The sequence below is a fragment of the Megalops cyprinoides genome, chromosome 18 (assembly GCF_013368585.1).
Source record: "Megalops cyprinoides isolate fMegCyp1 chromosome 18, fMegCyp1.pri, whole genome shotgun sequence".
Taxonomy (NCBI): Eukaryota; Metazoa; Chordata; class Actinopteri; order Elopiformes; family Megalopidae; genus Megalops; species Megalops cyprinoides.
This window is the reverse complement of record NC_050600.1, coordinates 15,921,838-15,944,369: the sequence shown is the minus strand read 5'-3', so window position 1 is coordinate 15,944,369 and position 22,532 is coordinate 15,921,838. Positions and strand designations below refer to the sequence as shown.

Sequence of the window (22,532 nt, the reverse complement as noted above, 5' to 3'; positions counted from 1 at the left end):
AGAGCCGCCAAGAACTGAATTAGTGTGGCTAATTTTGGCTCCTCCGCTCATGTCCCTGTGTGCATCAGTCTTGACAGTGCTACCCCTTCATACCAAAAACTTTAATATCTCAACAAACCGTAAACCTCTAGAATGCCGGAGGGATACGTGTTGTTTTCGAGCAATGTCTTCTCAAAATGCATCCCTTTCATCCCGTAGTACAAAAAGAAGAGGATGGCACTTATGCTACTAAGAGATTGTTGACAGTTGTGAGGCCCTGCAGCTGACAGAAGGGAAGTTGATACGTGAACCTGCTCATTGTAATTGATTTCCCCATCTTCCAGCTCAAACATGACGTCCTTTAGCGGCCTGGTTAGGAGTGAGGAAGACCCTCTGACAGGTGCCAGGGGTGGCATAACGGTTAAGGAGCAGGACTCGTAACTGAAAGGTTGCTGGTTCAATCCCTCACTGGGGCACTGCTGCTGTACCCTTGGGTAAGGTACTTAACCTGCAATTGCCTCAGTAAATATCCAGCTGCATAAATGGGTAACATGTGTATGTCACTCTGGATAAGGGCTTCTGATAAATGCCAATAATGGCTGAAATAACAACAATAATAATGTAAAGAGAACTAAACATGATCATCATAATGGATTTCCACATCTTCCACCTCAAACATGATGTCCTTTAGGGTCCTGGTTAGGAGTGAGGGAGAAGTGAAGAGGTTCCTCAGATTTCACAACTCATGTGACCTCTGCCTACATGCTGTGTCAGAAAGAGGACCGTAAGTATATAGCATAGCTATATACAGCCTCCTTCCCCTGTCCAGGGCGAGATCCTCATGGTGTGCCTTTGAAAGCAAACCCACAGATATGGCATGCACAGGAAAGACTTCCATCATTCTTATCAACATGTTTGTGTGCAACTTAACTGTACATCAGTGTGATGCTGCTGAGAATATTAGGGTGCCCGGTAGATTGATGATGAGGAATGCACGCACAACAGATGGCACAACTGAAATGAGATTATCGAATACGGGACTCGTTTTAAATATGCTATTTCCTGAGATTTGCAGCTGTGTCTGAACAATAAAAATATCAAAGAAGCAGCTTGTGAGAGGCCTTGGTCATGCTGTGAAAACTATGGGGTTCAGCTGTGGAATAACAGAACAGTATATTGTCTTCCGCATTGAATGGGAGTGAAATGAAACGTGAAATTGTGGTTTCCTCAAATACCTATTGAATAAACTATTATACTTTTCTCCACATCATTTCCCTGTACAGTGAAAACGAGGTGCTTTTCATTCTTGTACACTTGAAATTTTACAAAAAGTCAGAAACATTATTCCTATCTAGATGATGAAACACCAATGCCTTAAAATAATTTATGTGCAGGCACCTTGAATTTATCCACACCACTGAGGAACTGTAGCCAAAAGATTTAAAATAGGAAATGCAAGTGTGCAAGCAACGTAGGTTTTTTTTTTGCAGGAATAAGTGAAAACAAGCACATTTTAACACTACTGAAACTGCACAGAACACAGACACATTTTACAAATAGCATATTAAGTTTTATATATCTACACGTTTTACTTGACATTCAGGTTTCTGCGTACTGAGAAAATGCTCTCAGCACAGAAGGCACTATGCAAGTGGAAATGAAAGGCCATGTGTTTTGTATTTTTACCATGCTACCCTGTTACCAACAAAGATGATATTACCAATGACAATCATTTTATTATAGACACACGTTCTTACAGTAAACTCATGACAAAAGTGTGATTAGATTTATTCGCTGACGATGGTATAATGTGACTTTCATTAAGTTGTTCCATTGGGAAAGGCAAACGCAACCCCATGCAATTTTTAATTAGCTTTTTACAAAGAATCCAAATCTGTCTGTCACATGGTCAATACGCACGTCTCAGTTTTGTGAAAGTTCTTTCCTCATGCAAAGCCATTAGCTGCTCTTTCTGGCATTCTAATAGTTTGATCTTTTCTCGCGATCACTGTTGCGCACCGACTTTCTGCCGCGGCTCACGTGCAGCTCTTCACACGGGCGACCCTTATCTGATACCATCTTCAAGTCTTACCTCTGAGCCTAACAAGACAGCGCGCAAATAAATCATTACTCTGCTTGAAAGCATACGTGATTATCGCTCAGGATCAGCGCATGCGATTCTGCGCGCCGGTCCGGGATTTCACAGACCTCACCATCTTACCTCCCCAGCTCGGTTCTTCCAGGGTACCGTTTCCACGAAGCCGCACGGCGCGCGCGCACTGAACATCTTGTCCTCCCTGGGATTTGGATTCTGTGGGCGGGGTCATTATTTGGCAAGGAGCGGCGGAGTGGGAGAGGCATTTCATAAATACCGACAGCGGCGTGTGAACTTATTCACTTCATATGCTCTGGCTCAACAGGGAAGGTAGAAAAAAAAACATCGGGGGTAAACAAACGATAAAAAATATTTTAAACCTTCTGTCGGAATACAAGAGCTATCATCGGACAAGGTTAGTAGAATCCGAGAGTTGTTTGCTTTTTCTGTCACACAGTTGTGTCTAGCATTGTTTGCACTCACTTTGTGCAACCTTCATCGTTGCCTGACAGTATTCGAAGAATAATTTTCATTTGCACTATTGCATGTCACTCATGAGTTACTCGACATTCAACGGACCATGCACAAACCATCCTCCCTAATGGTTTGTAACGCCGCGCAGCTAATGGCACCCAACACAGTGACAGAAATGCAGTCGTGCAGACTAGTGATACTAGCGAAGTTAGCTCGTGTGTCAGATGAATTAATTTGCAGTTCTACATGATGCTACAGTATTGTCATGCTCCTCCGTGCCCGCTAGCTCACTGCTGAATTGTCATCAAATCGGATGTTCTGTATCGATAGCGATTGTCTGTCTGTTATGTTAACTGCAGTAATGTGCACGCGATTCGTGCCATGTTTAGTCGTGACTTTAAATCTGATACAGTGGGGAAGCAAAGACTTCCACAATATACATAAATAGTAAGTTACGAAAAAAAAATTAAACATGTTTATGGACACGTGCTAGCAATAGCTCTGTACAACATTCTGCCTTCTACTAACAACTGTAGCGACACTACTCTAATAGTGATGCTTCTATTAGTAAATATTTATGATAACAGTAGCAGTACACGAATTCACTACTGCCACATGGGTACTTGTTTTACTGTGATTTTGCTGCTCATTATGGAGTCAGCTTCTTGCTAAGAACTTACAATGAAGACATTTGTCTTGTAATAACAGAAGGAAAACAATAATGCAAAACCTTACATTTTTTTTTACATCATCAGACATGCTGTGTAGCCATCATTTGATGCAAGTCATTATTTTAAATTATGAGGGAAATTTGGAGATGCATGAACAATGGCTACAGCCACACAGCCTGTCCAAGTTCTAATTCTTTATTAGGTTTTGTGACATAGATACACTCCACCATTCCTGTAAATTTGAGTGTATCTGTGTGTGTGTGTGTACATATATACACAAAATCACAGACAACCTGTGTAAAAAACTTGTAGCTGTTTGCTACCAATGTAACTTCTTTCATATAACAGCAAATCCCTTCTGTCTTGTCTTTCAATGCAACAACAGTGTCTGCACTTTCCCTCATGGGGAGACTCACGGCTTTGTGCACTTGTGCTTGTTGTGTGTGAAAGGGCCCTTATACGGAAGGTGGGATGCAGTAACCAAAAGCATTGTGACACCCCCAGAGCGAAAAGGATGCACATCCTTTGCCTAAACACATGGAAACAGAATGTTATTCATCAGTCAAATCTTGGCACAAGTGATGAAATTTCAAATGTGCTAAGGGTAATGTGGTGGAATATGTGTTCCATATACAGTATTTCTACAAACATCGCTAGATGATGCAATAAGAGCATAACCAGAATGCACAATCTCACGCCCACAAACTGAGAGCATATGTTCTACTCAAGCAAATGGCTATTGTACAGTTCTAGCAGATTATGAGCACATATGTGAGCTGACTCATAAAAACGATATAACAAAGATACAACAGAATTACCATTTATAATTTACTACAATGTTCTGACCACCATGGTGAAAAGATTCACCAGTGAGCATGTGAAGAGAAAATATGTACAGTTACTGAAATCCATGTGTCAACAGTGTATGACACAGCCCAAGTCAGAATAAGCCATAGGATCATTTGATACACTTTCTGGCACCTTGTATAGCTGTCTAGTGGCACAGACATTAAATTATATGCTAGATGTAGTGTGTGCTAGACAGTTACACTGACAATCAAATAGCATTTTTGTTCATAGAAAATAAAGAATAATAATACAAATTAAATGCCATTGTGACAGTGGGCCTGCTTTTTTCCACAGTGGATTCTATCCTTAATCATAGCTGGTGTTGTGGTCTTTTTTTGGTTCACAATGTTTTTAAATCTTTTTGACAGCCACCAAAATCATGTTGTAGAGCAATAAAGTAATGTGACCATGAAAAAAGCATACTGTGGGTTGTAGAATGTAGAATTTTGGTATCTCCACATGAATAATCTGCTGTTTACTTATCAGGGCTGAATTTAGATGTGAAGTTTGATTGGCATTACAGCATGTGAGGAGGACACCAGAGGATACACAACACTACCGCCCAACTATAAACTTTGAATGCTGAGCACTCTCTCTGGCTGCTTTTGCCAATGCAAGCAGTTCACTTTATATTATGGCCGCAAGTGAAGAGGCCCTTGTTGTGTTATTTCACTGTGAAAATAACATTCAATGGTGTGAACGCTGCTGGTGATTATTTCTTACCATCTATACGAAAAAAATCTGTTTTTACTTGATAGTATAATCATGTATTTTTCCTCTGTATAGATACACAGTTTAACCTCTTGGAGTCTTACACAGTGAATCAGATTGGGGAAAAGAGTATATTTTTTAAATGTGCAACAATTTGTACAAAGTGGAATATGTAGCTGCACTGGGGGAGTTTTTGGTAGTCACTACTTCTGTACAGTTATGTCACTCCCAAGCCAGGTGTTCGCCAACTCCCCTCAGTAGTGCAAACCACCGTATTGAATCTATCCCACTTCTAAAGGAGGCAGTGGGCTTGTCACTGCCTCAACTGAGAGGGAATGGTTTGAGATGCAGCAAAAATTAAAATGTTATCTAAACCTTTGGATGCTCTTATTGTACAGTACTGAGCCTTGAGTCAAGCTGATTAAAATCTGGTTGTGCACTGATTGTAAACTTACTGTATGTGATGTAGGAATTTCTACTATGCAGCTATACAAGGAAAAAAAAACAAATGTGCAAGGTTGATCAGTGGTGCCAAAGAGAAATCAAAGGTATGGACTGCTTGTGCAGTTTGCTCGATGTATTCTTAAAATGACTTATGCCAATAAGCTCCATCAGTTTAAACTTTGCATAACATGGATCTTTTAGGAAACTGAAAATGGCAAGAAAGAAATTTCACTTTTGTGTACAAGTACAGAACTGAATGGTATATGTTTTGGTGCAATGCTTTGGCTGCTGTGGTTCACTGAAGTGATGCCACCTTGAGTTAAGGAGTCCTCATAGAGGACTCTGTCTGTGACACCGATATAGGCTTGGGCTCTGCTAGGCTGCACTAAACATGTCTGGAAACCAGACTGATGATTTTCTGATGGCTTGTCTCCCTCCTGCCCCATGCTTTACTGCCCTTTGCAGTCATAAATATTAAAACATCACACATTGCAAGACCTAGCAGCAAACACTCACAAATGCATTAAACTCCTCCCTGCTAGTTTTAGCCCTCCTTCTGGCGGGTGGTAGCTTATCAGGAAGTGGTGGTCTTGAAGTTGTTGGTGTGTGGGGGGGAGGGGGGGGGGGGGTCTGTTGTAATATCATGTGTTTCTTTGGAAGACCACTTAATTGCAATCTGATACAAAAATGCAAAGCTCACCTGTCAGTTATTTCAGTTATATATATTATACAGTATATGTCATATCTCAGTTGTATGTATATTAAGAAAATATTGACACAATTCTCCTGTGTGAAGCCATTCTTTCTTTGCTGACAGAAACAATGTGAAGATTTTTTTTTAAAATACTGGCAGTTTAATTTACAGTGACTTGTAAGTACTGCAGTCCCAGTGGGTATTCTGTGAAAACTTTGTGTAACAGTGAGAAGCCACTAATGTAAGACATTTATAACCCCTTAAAGACTTGGATCATTAAACAATAAGCACAGCACTTGATATATAAGTTAATGAATGCTCTCATTCTCTGTAAATTGCCCTAGATGACGATGTCTGAAAAGTACACTAAAACATTAGTATTGAAAATATTCTAGTAATAATAATAGTGATATAATAATAATAATGTAGAAAATCAGAAGATCAAATTTGGCTCTGAAAATAAGCCTTCTGAAAGGATGCTCTGTCATTTTGTAGCAGGAGTTCAGTCTTTATGGTCCAAGTCATAGTCAGCCTCGTTCACAGAACTGGGTCACAAAAAGTTGAATTTTAAGCATAGCGCTCATAGTGCTCTTGAGTTTCTGTGATTCTCTTTGTGCTGTGGGTGTTTTTAATGCTGCGATTCCATCTGAGGTCATCTGAGAACGTATAGCCAGTGGGCTCAGAGGCAGCCTTTGCCCTATCCCCCTATTGTCCTCATTAAACAGTGGCTGCACTAACACCATGCAAGAGGTAGGGCCTCAGTACTCTAACACAGTTACTTTAGTGATGCGTGTCTGTCTCTTCTGTCTTCTTCTGTGCTGTCTCTTGTTTTTTGGTTTTATTGAATTCCTAAAATGTGAAAATACTCCATAAGACTTGAAGAGAGCACGTTTTTCTGTATGCAAAAGTATCGGTCACTGTGGAAGAAAAGAACAACACATCAATGCTCTAATCTCAACAGTTGGTATGGTTAGAAAGAAATGCATAAAAAATGTGTTGTAGGCCCATGTTATCAGAATGAAATAATGACAATCAATTGATCTGGTCCCAAAATCATATGGGTAATGTATTGTATGAGTCACAATAGATTAAATGTAACATAATTTTCAGTAAGTCGTTCAGTAAGTTCAGTAAGATAAATGTTGGTTGTGCATTCATGCAAATAGTCTGTAATTTGAACCTGAACTTTTATCAAATGCTACTTTGGATGATATTTTGAAATAACTTGATCTATAAACGCTTTATACTGTACTCCACGTGAGTGGAAGTCTCCTCAGACATTATTAGAATAGGAGACTATAAACATGCAGGTTCTTGTGGCAAAGGTTAAATAGTTAATATTGCTCAAGGGGAAACCGCATTGAGTGATCTGGGTCTGTAAATAGATGTTAGGATAGTAGGATAAATGTACTGACAAGGCGCACACTTGGAGGCTAGTATCAGGAAAAGCTATTTCAAGACTCTGTCAGGGCAACATATGGGCTCACTGTATGTACACAATATGAGTTAAGGCCTAACAAATGCTTGTTAAATAGCAACTAAAGACCACAGGCTTAGCTTTTTATGCTGTAATAGATCACCCCAGGAAACATCTCTCTGATATTTAAAAAATCTTCCAAACAAATGCTGTCATGTTTATTTCACACATTTCACACACAGGTTTAACCCTACACCTTGGCTAATTGTGTATTTTATGTCATTATGAAGAATTAGTCGTTAGATGCCATTGTTCACTTGACAGTTGAAAAGATTTCCGTTGGGTAAGTAGCAATTTCCATGGGGCCCATTTCCGTACTGTCGCAGTGCGTTAAAAAAATAAATAAATAAAAAATAAAATAAAAAAAGGCTTTTGCTGTTTTCAACACACACGTCAGGGCGAGCACAGAAGAAAGCAGATAGCGGCAAATTGCAATTTTCCATGCCTGTCATAGTGTTTTCGCTCTGTAAGGATGAAGAAGTCTGACCAGCTTTTCAGGTGGAGGCTTCAGTGACAGTGTGGGGGAATTTGAGGGATGAGTTGTCAACACCTGCAAGAACGTGCACAGAACAGTTTTATTCGGCACACCGTGTAGCTATGCTGCATTTTTAAACTCGCTGTTAAAAACTTTTCAAAACTGATCGCTTACATACAGGCTACCAATGTCTTTTATTGATATTAGATGAGTAAATGGCTTAAGATCACACAATTTAGTATATCATGAGGCTTGCAAGTTTTAGCACTGTGTCAGGATGCTCATGTGATGGATTTGCTTTCTGAGTCATGAGGAGAGACTATGATTGTGTGTAATTCTTGCATCTCTGATGTGTGTCTGCGTATGTGTGTGTTCACCCTTGTGTAGCATATGTACTACAAAGAACCATCATTTTATTCTCAACTGCGGTATCCCTTTAATCTGAATAGCGTAAGCATACAGTAGGTCATACAATTGATGAAGATCTCATTTCATTATTCTTGCCTAACCATTGGTTGTTGAGTGTTATGTTTAGATTATTCTCAGAAAGGAAATCCTAAGGGCTTTATAAGCATAGTAATGTGCTATTTTATTTGCTGGTTACACTGAGTGTTATTTAACTTTACAGAAGAAAAAATATAGAGTTGCAGAGTTGTGTTGGACTCCTGCTGGAGGGTTAGCCCAGGCTGAGCCAAATCTGTGCTTGAAAGCTCAAACTGAGCAGGTCAGATGCCCAAATAGTCTTAGATACAGTATGGCCAGGAGAAATTTATGCAATCATAAATGAATGAGCCTGAATCCTGAAGCAACTCATTTTAACTGAGTCACATTTTTTGGCAAGCTTGTGTTCCTTCTGGTTGTTAAGGGGCATATTGATTCGCTGTGTGAACAGTCCCACAGTCTTGTTAATCTCTTTTTGACACCCTGTATTTAATGAAGAAGATAGGTACATCAATAAAGCGTTCACTCATCCACACACACAGTAGATTTTACACCCATGTCAAATGAGAATCTCTTAGATTCGTTTTATTTATGTTTATGTATTCTTAATTTGTTGTTGAGGTAGCTGTGAACTAATTACCTTGTGATGGCTAGGATGTGGATTCAGTGGTGGTTTTACATCCAACTGAGGTATTGATTTATGATTTAGTGTGGCTGAATGTGAAGACCAGCATACTGAGCAGGTATTCATGGAGAATTCACACAGGAGGCTGAAAAATCCATCTAGTTGTTGTGGACACTCTTTTTTTTGTTTGTGTGCGAGGGAGAGAAAGCAGAAGGTCCTTTTCTGGATGTCTTTGAATGCCTTGTGGCATGCCTGAGTAGGTCATTGATTGTTGTGTTCATCCTGGAGCCAGTGTTGACTAAATGGGGACACTGGTTTGATGCAGTAGCTTTGTAAGGTGACCATCTCCTCAGACAAGCTCCGGAATTTCGGAAGTATAGCAGAATTTTCTCCGATATTCCTAAATAACCTTCAATTTGCGTGTGCACTGAACAAAGCCGCTAACAAAGCTGTTAACAGTTTTTCTCCTTGAAAGAAGAAAGCTGAAGTAGTTGATAATGTAATGTTTTTGTAATCAATATAATTACAGGGAAGAGCAGAACTGAAGTAAGAGACTAAGCAAGGGACTGAAGCAGACCAGACTAAACATATTTACCAGAAAATGACCTCAAATATCAGTAATACAAATTAGTCATAATTAAGTCTATGGAATGAATTGGATATAGAACTGCGGCGTTTTAGTATCTGTAAATGTTATCTTGAATGTTACTCTATGGCAGAACACTAGTTTTTGAGCATGGGATATCAATTAGTCTTGATATGTGACGGCACCACAACAGGCATATCTTTTAGGCTAAAACCCATTATTTATAAGGGCATTATTTTTAGGCAATTTAAACACATCAGCAAATATTGTAGGGCCATTTATAACTTGTAAGAGTGCTTGTGTTAAATAATACTTTTCTGGCAAGATTATTACCACTATTACCTTTCAGCAGGTAATAAGTAATTGGAGAGGAATTATTTTTTGAGGGAGCTGCTATAGTGTCACTTGATATATGAATGATAGCCTTTGGATGCAGTTAATACACTGCAAGCCTATGAGCAGCTGTCGAATGATATATTAACTGTTATTAAAGTGTAATCAGAGGAAAACTCTGTAGGATTCCACAGTGTCATGGTTATGAACAGATTTGGGATTGATATTACTGTCCGGGGATTTTGGGATCTCAGAACACCGTATGTTCCCTGACACTGTTACCCCTCTGAACTCCCCTAAGATGCACTGGGACTTGCTCTTTCACCACCAATGAATAATACTCGAGAGGGCAGGAGTACTCAGGAAGATGGAGATAAGGTGTGAACATGCAGACAATTGTGGCTCTTTTATCCTTTTATCTTTTTAAGCTTTTTTATCTTGTTTTGACAGTCTGAAGGTTATCAGCCACTGGCTTTCTTCTGTTAAGTTTGCCATTTAAAACACAGGGGTCAAAGGAAGCTGTGCAGCTAGACAAGTGAATACTGTGGTTTGGTTTAAATGAGTTAGCTTGATATGAATTAAATATGGTTAATAAAAATGAAGTCTATCATGAATTTTACCTTCATGAAAAAATTGATCATAAACACTTGTTTATATGTTATACACTGAATACAAAACAACGATCCGTTTGAAACACACGGTAGAACTAAAATAAATTAGCTAAATGTATTTTATTTTATATCAAGCCCAAAGATGAGGCTTTTCTGCAATAAAGCATATCAAAGAAAACATGAATCCTAACCAGAACAGAACAGGCCAGACATAATGACTCAACTTCTGTAACAATTGCTTTAGAATAATTACTCCAATTTTCTCCTCAGAACACTGTAGCCAGAGCTCTGATGTTATTCAAACAATGACAAATATTGAAATGAATAGCTCACAAATAAGAGCATTTTAGATATGTTTACTTACTGCATTCGTGTGCACATCATGGTGATGTTAAAAAGAGGAAAACAGGCAAAACCCCCCAAAAAACACAATATCTGTGTGTGAACCAGGCCTACGGAAGTATCTAGTATTGTCATTCATTCTTCTACCAGCCCCTGTCTTTTCTCAGAGCTCCCTGCAGACATGGGAGTGTCTTTACCAGCCCTCTTCTATCATCTGTTGTGACGTACGCAGTAAAATAAAAACTAGAAGGAAAAGAAAGCAGGCAGCATTTATGAAAGTGTTGTGCTCAGACCAGAAAAAATACACTGTCCGGGTAGTGGTTTGCACTCTGTGGAACACTCCACACCTACCTGTGTTATCCACACATATCATCTGTAGGTTTGTTCAGCATGTATTATTTTCACTGTGGCTTAACTTGCAGTGGTGCCAAACGTAAGCTGGACTTGTAGCTCTGATGTTTTGTCTCTTGGATGAGTCAGTAAACGCCTTGGGGTTTTATGAATGAGACCCCACATGTAAAATCCGCAATGCAAACCCAAGGGAAGTGCATCATCACCGCCGGTGGAAAAAGTCTGCCATTAAGATTTTACACTAGTAGTTTAGGCCACATCCTGTTTACTTGACTGCTTTGCATAATTGCATAATCTCATGTATAACTCCACTGCTCAAGGATAATATTTTTGGAGAAATGAAAAGGATTAATTTTGCCAGAGTAGGTAAATATAAAGCTACCCCGGGGGTAGGATTTTATTCAGTTAATTTTCCCCTCAACACTGCGCAGTCCCTCTGACACTGCAGCTTAGTAACCACCAGGCTGGGGAATTTGGGTCAAGAAGCAGTGATTGCACATGGTCAAAAGCGGTCAGGGAACTCTTTGATGGATTTAAGCTGCTGCGACTGTAAAACGACACTGACAAAATTCTAATTTTCACACCATGCGCAGGGACTTTGCCAAAAGGTTATTTCCAACAGGGCTGCTTGAGGATTATTGCTTCAGTATTTGTCAAGTGTGCAAACAGGTAGCGTCACTGCAAACAGTAAGCACACCGTGACTTGCATGCAAGCGTAGCAAATCAGCAAGGGCAGGGTGGCAGAGTTCTCTGACATGAAAGCATCGTGCTGACAGCTTGTTCGCTGGTCTTGAGTACAAAGACACGTCTGACACCCTGGATACATATGAAAATGTTTTATTATTTGGTATCAGTTCATAAATGCTCTTTCGTGAATTTCATAATATGTTTTTGTTGCGGAATCTCAAAATGTCTGTTGTAGATTTTTGTCAGTTTAGCTGTTCTGATTCAAAGACAAAGGGTCACCTGCTTCATTGTACAAAAGAGCAGTAATGCCTGCGTGTGGGACACTGTGGTGCACATGGGGGTGATATGTGATCTTCAACTGGCAATAAACATGTCTTGTTTCACTGAATATTTACAGAAGTCACCCACACCATTACTGACTGATATTTATCATTATTTGGGGCTGTTTACCATCTAACCACATGGTGCTTATCCTTTCACTTTGACAAATGCAAGGAACATAAATAGTGGCCCAGTGGTTTTGGGGGAAGTACGAATTTTCCATTCTGATATCTGTTCTAGGAGGTGTTGTCGCACCTCAGTTTTCCTTCCCGCATGTTTTAAGCTTTTCCACACCTTCCTCCCACCACCTGGTCTTCAAGACTTAGGAAAACAACCTAGCTTATGAGTTAATTTGCTCATCTCCATGGCAACCGCACTCTTCTTGCCAGCATTCAAATCAACCTGATATTGTCTGTAAGATATCAGGTTGTAAGAGAATCGCTCCTCCAGCTTCCCCTCCTGTTGGCTGCAATGGAATAACATACGGTGAAACATTTATAAATTTGAAACAGAGGTGGAAATGATAGCAGGCACCCTGGAGAGCTGTAACATGAAAAGCCCATTTTTAACAAACTTCTCTCAGCCAAGCTGATCTTTATTTAGATGTAAAATTCACAAGATTTGTTCATCCTTGTATAAAGTTGCAGTTGAATGTTCCGAACCAGAAATACTCAGAGGTGCAATTATTCAGTGATCTCTGATTAGATGTAACTCAGAACAGCGGCCTGTTTAAGATTCTTTAGAACAAGTCTACCTCAGGCAGAGTGTTGATCTTCCGCTGTCTGACTGTAGAGAGGGGAGTCTGAGTGTAGAGTTGTTGCCTGCTTGATTTAGCTGGTGTGATCTTTGTCAGCTCCTTAAGGTGCTTGTAGGTTATTGGTTATGTATTAGTACAGCTGTTTGGCAGAGAGGATGGAAATCCTCTTTTTCTGTGAGTCACCTGATCAGAAAAGTAAGATGCTGCAGGACAGAGGAAAAACATTACATCAAGTACCATGATGTTACCTGTGAGACGTGAGTTCAGTACAGCATTTTAGACGACATTTGCTTAGCAAATGCTGTTATCCAGAGCAACTTGCATAGCTTACGATTTTTACATCAAACCGGCAACCTTTGGGTTCTAAGCCCTGCCACTACACCACATTGCTTCCATTTTTTCTCCTAGACAGAGATGGCTGTTTGGCAATTCTATATTTAATACTCCTCTGATACCACAGCAAAACATTCCCTCTGAAAATAAATCATGAATTATTCTGTTCATGTGTATATCACTTTTAATATGAAATGTCATGGCTTGTAACATATTAAAGAGAATATAGTATTAATGTATGTTCTGCAGAGCCTTCCACCTCAAGAGGTCAAAATTTAGGCAGTGGAAAATTTCGGTAATGTGTTTCCATTATTGGAAAGGATGTGTCAGTCATCAGGATTGCCTGCAGTACCAGAAGACTTGTCACTCTTGCAAATTATTAGGAATAAAAATGCAGAGACACTAATTTATTTTGTCAAATGTCAATTTTCATTTCATTTAAACTGTAGAGAGTATGATATTAAGGTCTCAATTAGAAATGTAAAAACACAAAGAGGCTTTTGTAAAAGGCTTGTGGTTGTTGAATTCAAATTCTAAGCTACTGTACATGTAACTCAATAATTTCCCTACAATAAAGAGATGGAAGAGACCAACATACAGCTCAGTGCCATACTTAGTTATTATCAGAATAAAAGTATGTATTATCAATAATTTGTGAACTAAAATAATGCCATTTTTTCACTTTTTTCTTTTTTCAGACAGGATTTTTATGTGCTATGAATTTCAGACCTAGTGCTGTTTCAGATGCATGACTTCATAAGGAACAAACCTGAATATATAATCTGAGTTCAAAGAAAATCCTGCTGCTTTGTACCTACATGTTTAGCAAGGCGAATTCTCTCACAGCCAGTGAAAGGTGTGGAAAATTCAGGCTGAAGCAATTACTCAAATGACAATCCATCTGAAATAACAGCGCCGTGAACACAGGGCAAGAAGCCTCTGGATCTCATTCATCAGGCAGTAATAATGGTGTGATTCATTAGCATAGGCTTTCTTCCCATTCACCGTAAAACATTTCTAATTGCAGAAGAGGACGAGATGTGAAATAAATGGAGATCAGAGAATTTTTTTTTGGGGGGGGAGGGGGTTGGTGCCAGAAGTGCTGTCAGTGAGTTTCCTCTGAGGAAGAGTTCCTCTTCCCCCTGCTGGGCCCAGAACTTTGCAGTGCGGAGGATTGTCTGATATCCTGTCAGTGGAAACTCACCTAGCCTCCTGACAGCTCTTCAACACAGTGAGCAATGGCTTCTGTGAAGGGTGATCTCTGTGGATTTTGAGGTTTAACGAATGTTCAGCGAAGACGGTCGACCTTGACGATTAACATTTGCACCGTTGCTGCTTTCCCTCCTGGATGTGTGGTCTCGAATCCTTATTGCAGGACTGTGATATGACTAAATGTGAATGTGTCTTGTTTTCAGGTTGCGCTAATTTTAATTTATTGGTGTTTTCAAGGGCTTGGAAACGTAAAGCTATATGCAAATTGTTACAGTTTCAGTGACAGTAGAGTGTATTCAGTTGCTTTTAGTAAGAGTTTTGCATCCACAATCAGACAAAAATGAACGCCTGTCATTACTCCAGCTTGACTGGAGAACAGACTTCGTCAGACCAACACCTCTGGCTACTGGTGACCAGTCACATTCTTTATTTATAGTCACAGTCTATGTCAATTGTAACAAAACATTAATAACACACCTTGGAGACATTTGTTCAGTGTTCAGATGAGTTAGTTTTCAGGGCTGAAGACACCTTTCCCACACAGTGCCGTAAAGCTTTTTCAATGGCTTCCATTAGGTTTAATGTTTGATAATTCCTCTTTTAAAGGAGCTATATTATGCAGAAATTGCCAGCTCTTTACAGCCTGGAAACGTAAAAGTAAGGCACTGCTACAGAGGTGCTCTTGAAACGCACTTGGCTGTCTTCTGTGAATTTACAACGTGACAATCTGTCTCTGCCCCTCTTTGCAGGAATAATGACTGCCACATCTCCCATCCTCCACAAATGGGACCCCAAGAGTTTGGAGATTCGAACCCTGACTGTGGAGAGGCTGCTGGAGCCCTTGGTCACACAGGTAACAAACACAATGCTAGCTTAGTCTTTCAGCACTGGGTGGTCACTGTTGGGAAAGTACCACAGTTTACCCTCACAGTGAGGTCTCAAGCTGGTTGCTGCATTTGAACACGCTGGTGTACTCAAAGACTAAAACATAGAGGCTGTGTGCTGTGGCATTGCTATTGATTTTCGAGGCATTTCTAGTGGTACGTCAGCAGTGAATTGACGTATCAATAAAAATTGATCTGGGTGGAATCTGTGTGGAGTCTATGAGTTTAAGGCAATCACTGCTGACACGTTTGGGCCAGTCTTGTTTGTTTGCATTTATTAACAGAAGAAAAAGAAGACACCCATTACAATCATATGTAATGGGTGTGAGTATCTGTCTGTAACAGAGCTCAGTCCTGTGAGTAAGCATGTGAGCATCTCATAGAAGGTGACTTCACCCTCTGCATCGAGAGCAAGAGTATGATTAGTTCCTGTGGCTGGAGACATGGCTGCTTACAATAGGAAGCAATTCGTATCTCTTGGTGTCACAGACAGTGAGGGCAGTGGTGTGGTGACAGTTTAATATGGTTTACATGAACACACACACACACAAATACACACAGCCTGCAGCTGAAGGCAGCCAATGGGCTCCTGTTGTCAGCAGAAACCTGGGGTTGTAGCCGAGCGGTGGGTTTCCCCAAACAGCCCCGTACAATAGACAGGGCTGGAAGGGGCTCTGGATCCCAGCAGCTCCCTGGAGCCATACAGACAGGAGAGAGAGGAGAGAGTGGGGGGGGGCTGGGGTTAGATGTATGCAGAGACACAAGGACAGTGGGACTGGCTTGCTTCAAGCGTGGGGTGGGGCAGAATGAATCAGAACCTGAGCTAAGGAGAAAGGGACTAGGGTCTGCCCAGAGGCAACTCCTCCCCCTGCAGCTCTGCGTCAAACCTGACACACTCACAGTCTCTTCTCCTGTAGTAGCACTGCTGCAGCTGCACTAGACAACGGTTACACCTTATGCCCACCGCAGTGATGCAGGTTGTCAGCCTGTCCCACCAAGTGCTGTGCCGTGATTTGTGGACAAGAGAGAAGAATAAGAATAGAGCTATGAGATTAACCTGAACTGAATGAGACTTGAACTGAATAGAGTAATTAAAATTTTGTAATAAATTTGTTAAGCAAATGTGTAAGCCCATTTGTAAATTTCCACCCTCTGTCTGTACATGCAGATACAGTATAAAGGCTTGGAATATTTAGATGTGTGTGTTTTGTGAATAAACCTCGCTGGCTTTAACTTTCTGTAAGATGTTTTGTAAAAGGAACAATACAGGGGAAGAATTAGGCCTTAAAGGTCACAATGAAAACAGTAGAGAGGACAACACTGTATGCTGTGTGACAGAATAAAGGAATCATCTGGCCATTGTTGTGTGATCATTGAATATCTGCAGACCTATAAAAGATATAACATACAAGAATCCGTAATTTGTGGCAGAGCTGTTCTCCTTACTCCCTGCCTCTCTCCGCTGTAGCTTTGCCTCTGATTGGATTGGGGTGCTGTATAATTTGGTCTGCTGCGTATGGTTTCCTTATCAGTCCATGTCCCCTGTATTCCAGGGAAGCCTCTTTGCAACTGAGCATCATACGCTGTGTAATGGTCCTATCCTCGTTTATATCATTGTGCTGTAAGAGCTCCGCGGCTGAGCAAGGTCTCCTGGAATTGCTGCCTGTTTCGGTGTGAGAAGAGAATCCCACGGAAGGCAGTGGACTGGAAAGCCACATCTTTGTGTGGCTAATCTACGCTAACTATGATCCCTCAGGGCACGGTGACACGCCCTTGCCTCATTTCATGGCAACATAAACCGCTGTGCCTCTTTACAGCAGAGATGCTCACACGGTCTGGAGCACAAACCAATATTAGCTGTGCTGCGTTGCCATTCCTCCCGCACGACGCCTGTGCACTAGCTGCCTGTATGTTTATTCATACACGATGCAATATTAACAAAAAAGCATATTTAATGATTGCAGCATGTGTATTGTGCGCGCGAATCGGACTAGGGTATCAAAGAGAAAAGGGAATGTTCAAGAGGGGAAAACAGCGATTTTTTTCTTGTATCCAGCTCCCAGTACCATAATAATGCATGGAAAGAATATATGCACATAACAGGAATCCAGTGGAATTTTGCAGAACAATTCTTAGTTAGGCTAATAAACCATACTGTTGAAAAGTATGTGTGAAATTCTTTTGAACAGCTTTCTACATGTTGGTACTGTCACTTTTTTTTCTTTGTGTGGAAGCATGCTGGGATAGAGGCTTACTACAGCATTGATTGTTATGCTTCCCTATTGTAAAGTCAATATGCCTGTTGTCCCAGCACAGCAGCTGTGAGTGTTCAGCTGCAGCGGAAATGCAGTGATCATGACTGTATGCCACCTTGTGCTTCTGTAAACCAACTGGCCCAGTGCTGTAGTTGAATGTTTCTGTCATGGTGTGATCTAAGTGACAGCTGTCAGGTATCCACAGCACTCTATTGTTAGCAGATGGCGTATGTTTGTCCGTGATCTGTACTGTTTGACAAATCCATCCAGTGTGAAGCAACATGGTGGAGTCACAGCGCAGACATCGAGCTGTGCTGTGCTGTGCGGCAAGGAGGCAAAGGCCGAGCTGGGTCATTCAAACAAGACTCGGATCAGTTCAAACTTTGCTCTCTCTCTCCGTGTCTCTGTGTCACATGCTGTCCTTTGGACACCAGCAAGCAGTGACAAATAATGTCACAAGTGCAGTACCTTGTCGATTTGAAGTTTTTGGATGCCCGGGGAGTTTGTGAAGAGTGGACATATCTTACTTATTCTCTTTCGCTCCCTCCCTTTCTTTTTTTCTTCAGTGTTTGGTAGCTTGACATACAAGTGCTTGTTAAAATCAAACTTGGGTGCAAAACAGTCTGTTGATGTTGAGTCCTTTGTCCCATTTTGGTTCTTTTGTGTGTGTCTGGAGAATGTGTATGATTGATAGCAAATGTGTCCTTCACTGCAGCGTATTCGCTCAAGCCAATTTGCTCATAGTACAGTACTATAATGTGGCAAAAAGGCATAATTCATTTTTGATCATGGTATGATTTTGATTTTTTGTTACTCCAAAGCTATTGGATAGAGAGAGACAGAGAGCAACGACAGTCACAGATGTTTAGGCTGCAGGCCTTCGCCAGTAGTTGATGCTGGTGAAAGCCTCCTACTGACACATTTTTTTGCTGCTCTTGTGCTTCTAATTTATCAGATACAGATACAGCAATCCCAGACTGGTTTGGAGTGAGTGCTTTACGTACAAACAAAAGCTAAGGCTGCACTGAAACTTGTGCTTCTAATTGATCAGATACAGATACAGCAATCCCAGACTGGTTTGGAGCGAGTGCTTTAACACAATATCACTTGAGCTCCTGTATGAAAGAAGAAAATTTAATCTTCCATTTTCCCCTGGGAGAAAAAGAAACTGTTCCCACACATGTAACTGTGTGGGAGATAGAACATTCCCAAAAATGCTGTTAAATTCATGGTTGAAAAGCTATCACCATGGTAAAAAACTAGCTCTTGCTACAAGCTATTGATACAAGAGACTTTATTCTTAAAACCTGTATTTCTTATATTTCTTATTGTACCATTTTATGGCATGTAACACCTGCAAGTAACACCTGCAAGTAAACCTGGCGGAATGTCTGTAGAAGTCTTGCTTCTTTTAGAGTGAATATAACCTTACAATACAAGTCAAGCCAGGGTAGGGTTCCCCATGCAATATAGAAGATGCACTCTACTAATATAGTAGTGCATGCAGATTATGGTTTGGCTACATACAAGCCCACCTAATGACATGAAAATAGCATGTCATCTTAAGACTGTTAATGTTAATCAGTGCTGACATATATTTTTAGTGTGATTGCTTAGTTTGTGCATAAAATTCAGAGCATGTGTGTGCCTTCCTGTGTGCATGTTGTGGAGGCAGTGGTGGTTGCAGGAGGGGCCTGGTGAGGAATGAGGCTGTCTGCTGCTCAGTGTTAACTTTAATCAGAGGTTCAATCCACAAAACACACCAGGGTAATTTCTGTATCTAACCAACCGATTCGGAAAATCAAAATAACTGGGGTTTAAATTGCTGTTCAACTAAGCATGCAGGAAAGGCATCACGGTCGAGAGGAACACACTGTGGGCCCGGCTGCGGGCGTTTGTTATCCTCACGTCCAAAACCCTGTCAGGTCCAAGACTCATCAGCCACAGAACAGCGCTCCCGCGCCCCAGCTTCTCTGGCTCAGTCACACACATCAGTGGCACGCGTTAAGAGAACTCAAACTGAGTCTAAACAGCAGAGAGTCTTTGTGGTTGGATATGAAAGCGCAGCTGGACGACAAAGTAAACATTCAAAGGACGTGCTCTGGAAATGCTCTTATTAAGGGGGAAAGTCTTGAACCGCTACATTGCAGTCTGATTGTAGATCCAGCTCTACATTCCCATGACGATCTTGGTAGGATTGTTATATTTGTAATATGTATGTTTACTTCCATGGGTGTAACGATGCTCTTTCGTTATTGTACCTCTTTATGTTAACCTCTGATTTACAGAAGTAAAACAAGATAGTTACACATTCATTTATTTGTTTTTCTCAGTGGGTCAAAAATGGAACTTTTAGGATATTGGATTGTGGAATTAGGATTGTGCATAGTGAAGTATCAGCTCAAATATGTGTTTTTGCAAATGGTGATGGCTATAAATGTCCATCTATATTTGCTTATACAGTTATTATGACTTATTGCCTGGGTGTTGACTAGGGGTGGGAAAAAATTGATTCATGATATATCGCGATTTTTTATCAATACTAAATATCGATACTTCTTCCCAGAATTGATACTTTCTGTGACGTCATATGCGTAATAGTGGCGCTGCACTGATGTATTGCTTTCACTGAAAAATGTGAGCCAAGAGCGCCTGAGGATTCCACCAGGCCTGTAGAGGGCGCTTCTAAACGCTTGGGCTGCTGAATACTGTGACACGAATAAAAATAGTGCCAGAAAAATCACAATAATCAATACTTGTAGAATCGCAATATATAGGAATCGCAATACGAATCAAATTGGCACCAAAGTATCGTGATAATATCGTATCGTGACAAAAGCATATCGTCCCAGCCCTAGTGTTGACACACCTATAAATCAGTATTCCAGCACATCAAGGAAATGCTGGCATTGCAGCCACTTTCATGACAAGCGACAAAGCCTTTCAGTTCGTCAGCAAGGTCTCCACATGCCACAGGAATGTTGTGCCCCATCCTTTGCGCTGCAGTGGTCCAACAGTGGTACCTCTCTTCCCTTTCCAGCTTCCTGTATGCTGCTACCATAGATCTCAGATGCCTCTCTCACACAAACCCTTTCTCAGTCACCCCCAGAGAGGAAAGAGTCAGATTTAAGAGAGATGGAGGGTTTTGGTGTTGGTTAAAGGAACACACATTGCCCCTCACTCCCTGCCCTTGTCTTTGCTAAATGATGGACGCTGGGAAAGCCGTGGCACCTTAGGAATTTCTATGAGGCTGTGTAATTATTCTTCCGCGTTAACGCTGGCCTCAGCAATTGACATGGCCAAAATAGAGCTGGTGCGGCCGTAACAGCAGAGGTGTGGCACGACCACAGTGATGGATTGGGCTATCCCTCAATAAGAGTCTTTTGGAAAAAGGCAACAGGCATGGAAAATTCATTTTTTTTCCTCTGTCATATTTCCCTGCCTCCCTCTTCTCCTCTCTTGTCAGACCTGAGCGTTTCCTTTCAATCCCTTAGTGGAATCGACATCCTGAACAGGCGTAGATCGTGGATTGCTGATGTGATGCAAGCAAACAGCAAGGAAGTGGAGGTGTCTGCTTTGCAGCGAAACAAGGGAGGGGCTCTTTTTCATTTACCTTGCTAACGACATTCAATTACAAAATTACACTTGAGAAATTCAGTATATGATGAGAGCTGTTCTGGCCTTTCTGAAAATGAGCCTGCATTGGGAAAAATGCACATTTTGTTCAATAGTTGAAACTTTTTTTTTGGTTTCATTTAATCTTATTTGTTTTGTGAGGAATGAAATGACAAAAAATAATGACTTTTGTAGCTAAAGGGTGGAAAGTTTCAAATGGCCTTTATGGTGTTGTTCATCACCTCAGAAACATCAGCGTGAGGTGGTCATTAATAATTTCCAGTATTACATTTCTGCAGTTATTAATTGTGATTTATGATCTTTGCTTTACCATACCTTTGAGGTTTAGGAAATGTGTAACTAATATGTTTGGAGCATATTGAATTGGAGTGTAACATAGGTTGAACCCAGAGTTGTGCACTCTTGTTAAACTGTTGGTTAACAACCTTTCCATGCCCCAATCAGATTGTGGGTGAAGTTGCTGTGGAACTTTTTAAATAACAAAACTACTTCTTTCTGACATGTAGAATAAATTTACTGTCTTGTTAATTATATTTTATATTTTTTCAAGTATGAGCAATTACAATGGCTTAATGTGCCTACAGACCACACATTGCCAAATTCATCTTTATTATAGTTAATTTAGTGTGGCAGGTTTAAAACAAGCACAATCCATTCAGTTCTGCGGTTTATTTGGAGACAGTAGAGGTTCCACTCTTCATTGTTGTTAATGAGTTTATGCAGGTTGAGCATACAGTATGCTGCATTAATTTGCATATGCCTTGGTTGTTTACAGTCTTTCTGACAGTGTTGTTGTATTTTACCTCTGGGTAAATAAGGTATGTTGTAAATAATGCAGTCATAAGGCCAGTGCTGATTGTCTGTTTTTCTCAAGTAAGACTGAAGAGTCTACCCATTATTTCAACAACAGCCTGGAATTTGGCATTTCATGTACTGTCCTAGTTGTACATAGCAGTGCCTGGCCAGTTATACCGTGGCTTTGGATGTAATTTTTTTCTCTTCAATTCAATTTTCTTGAGAAAGTAAAAGTGTGGCTAGGAATTTATCATTCACAAGTGTTGGGATTCAAATTTGTGCGCTTGGTCACACACAGGACCCATTAACTGTTGGATGGAGGGCGGCATTGTTTTATTGTCCTAAGATTTCCCTATGGTCCTTACTATTAGGTTGCTCTCATGCGGGGAGCTGAATGCTGGTTCAGCACTTCAGGCTGGAGAAGGGTGAAAAATGGGACGCAATTCAAACTCAGTTCAAAGGCTGTGTGAAGATAAAGGTGATTTGAGCAGGAC

The 22,532-nt window shown here is 40.7% G+C and overlaps 1 protein-coding gene across 1 annotated transcript in view; it reads left to right on the top strand.

Moving 5' to 3' along the window:
* Positions 1-2,339: 2,339 nt before the first annotated feature.
* Positions 2,340-22,532, top strand: part of LOC118793246 (catenin alpha-2) — a 305,116-nt gene continuing 284,923 nt past the window's right edge. Inside the window, exons 1-2 of the mRNA XM_036551323.1 lie at positions 2,340-2,489; positions 15,218-15,321. Of these exons, the coding sequence (XP_036407216.1) occupies positions 15,223-15,321 (99 nt within the window). The 5' untranslated portion in view covers positions 2,340-2,489; positions 15,218-15,222. The remainder of the gene's footprint in view (positions 2,490-15,217; positions 15,322-22,532) is intronic.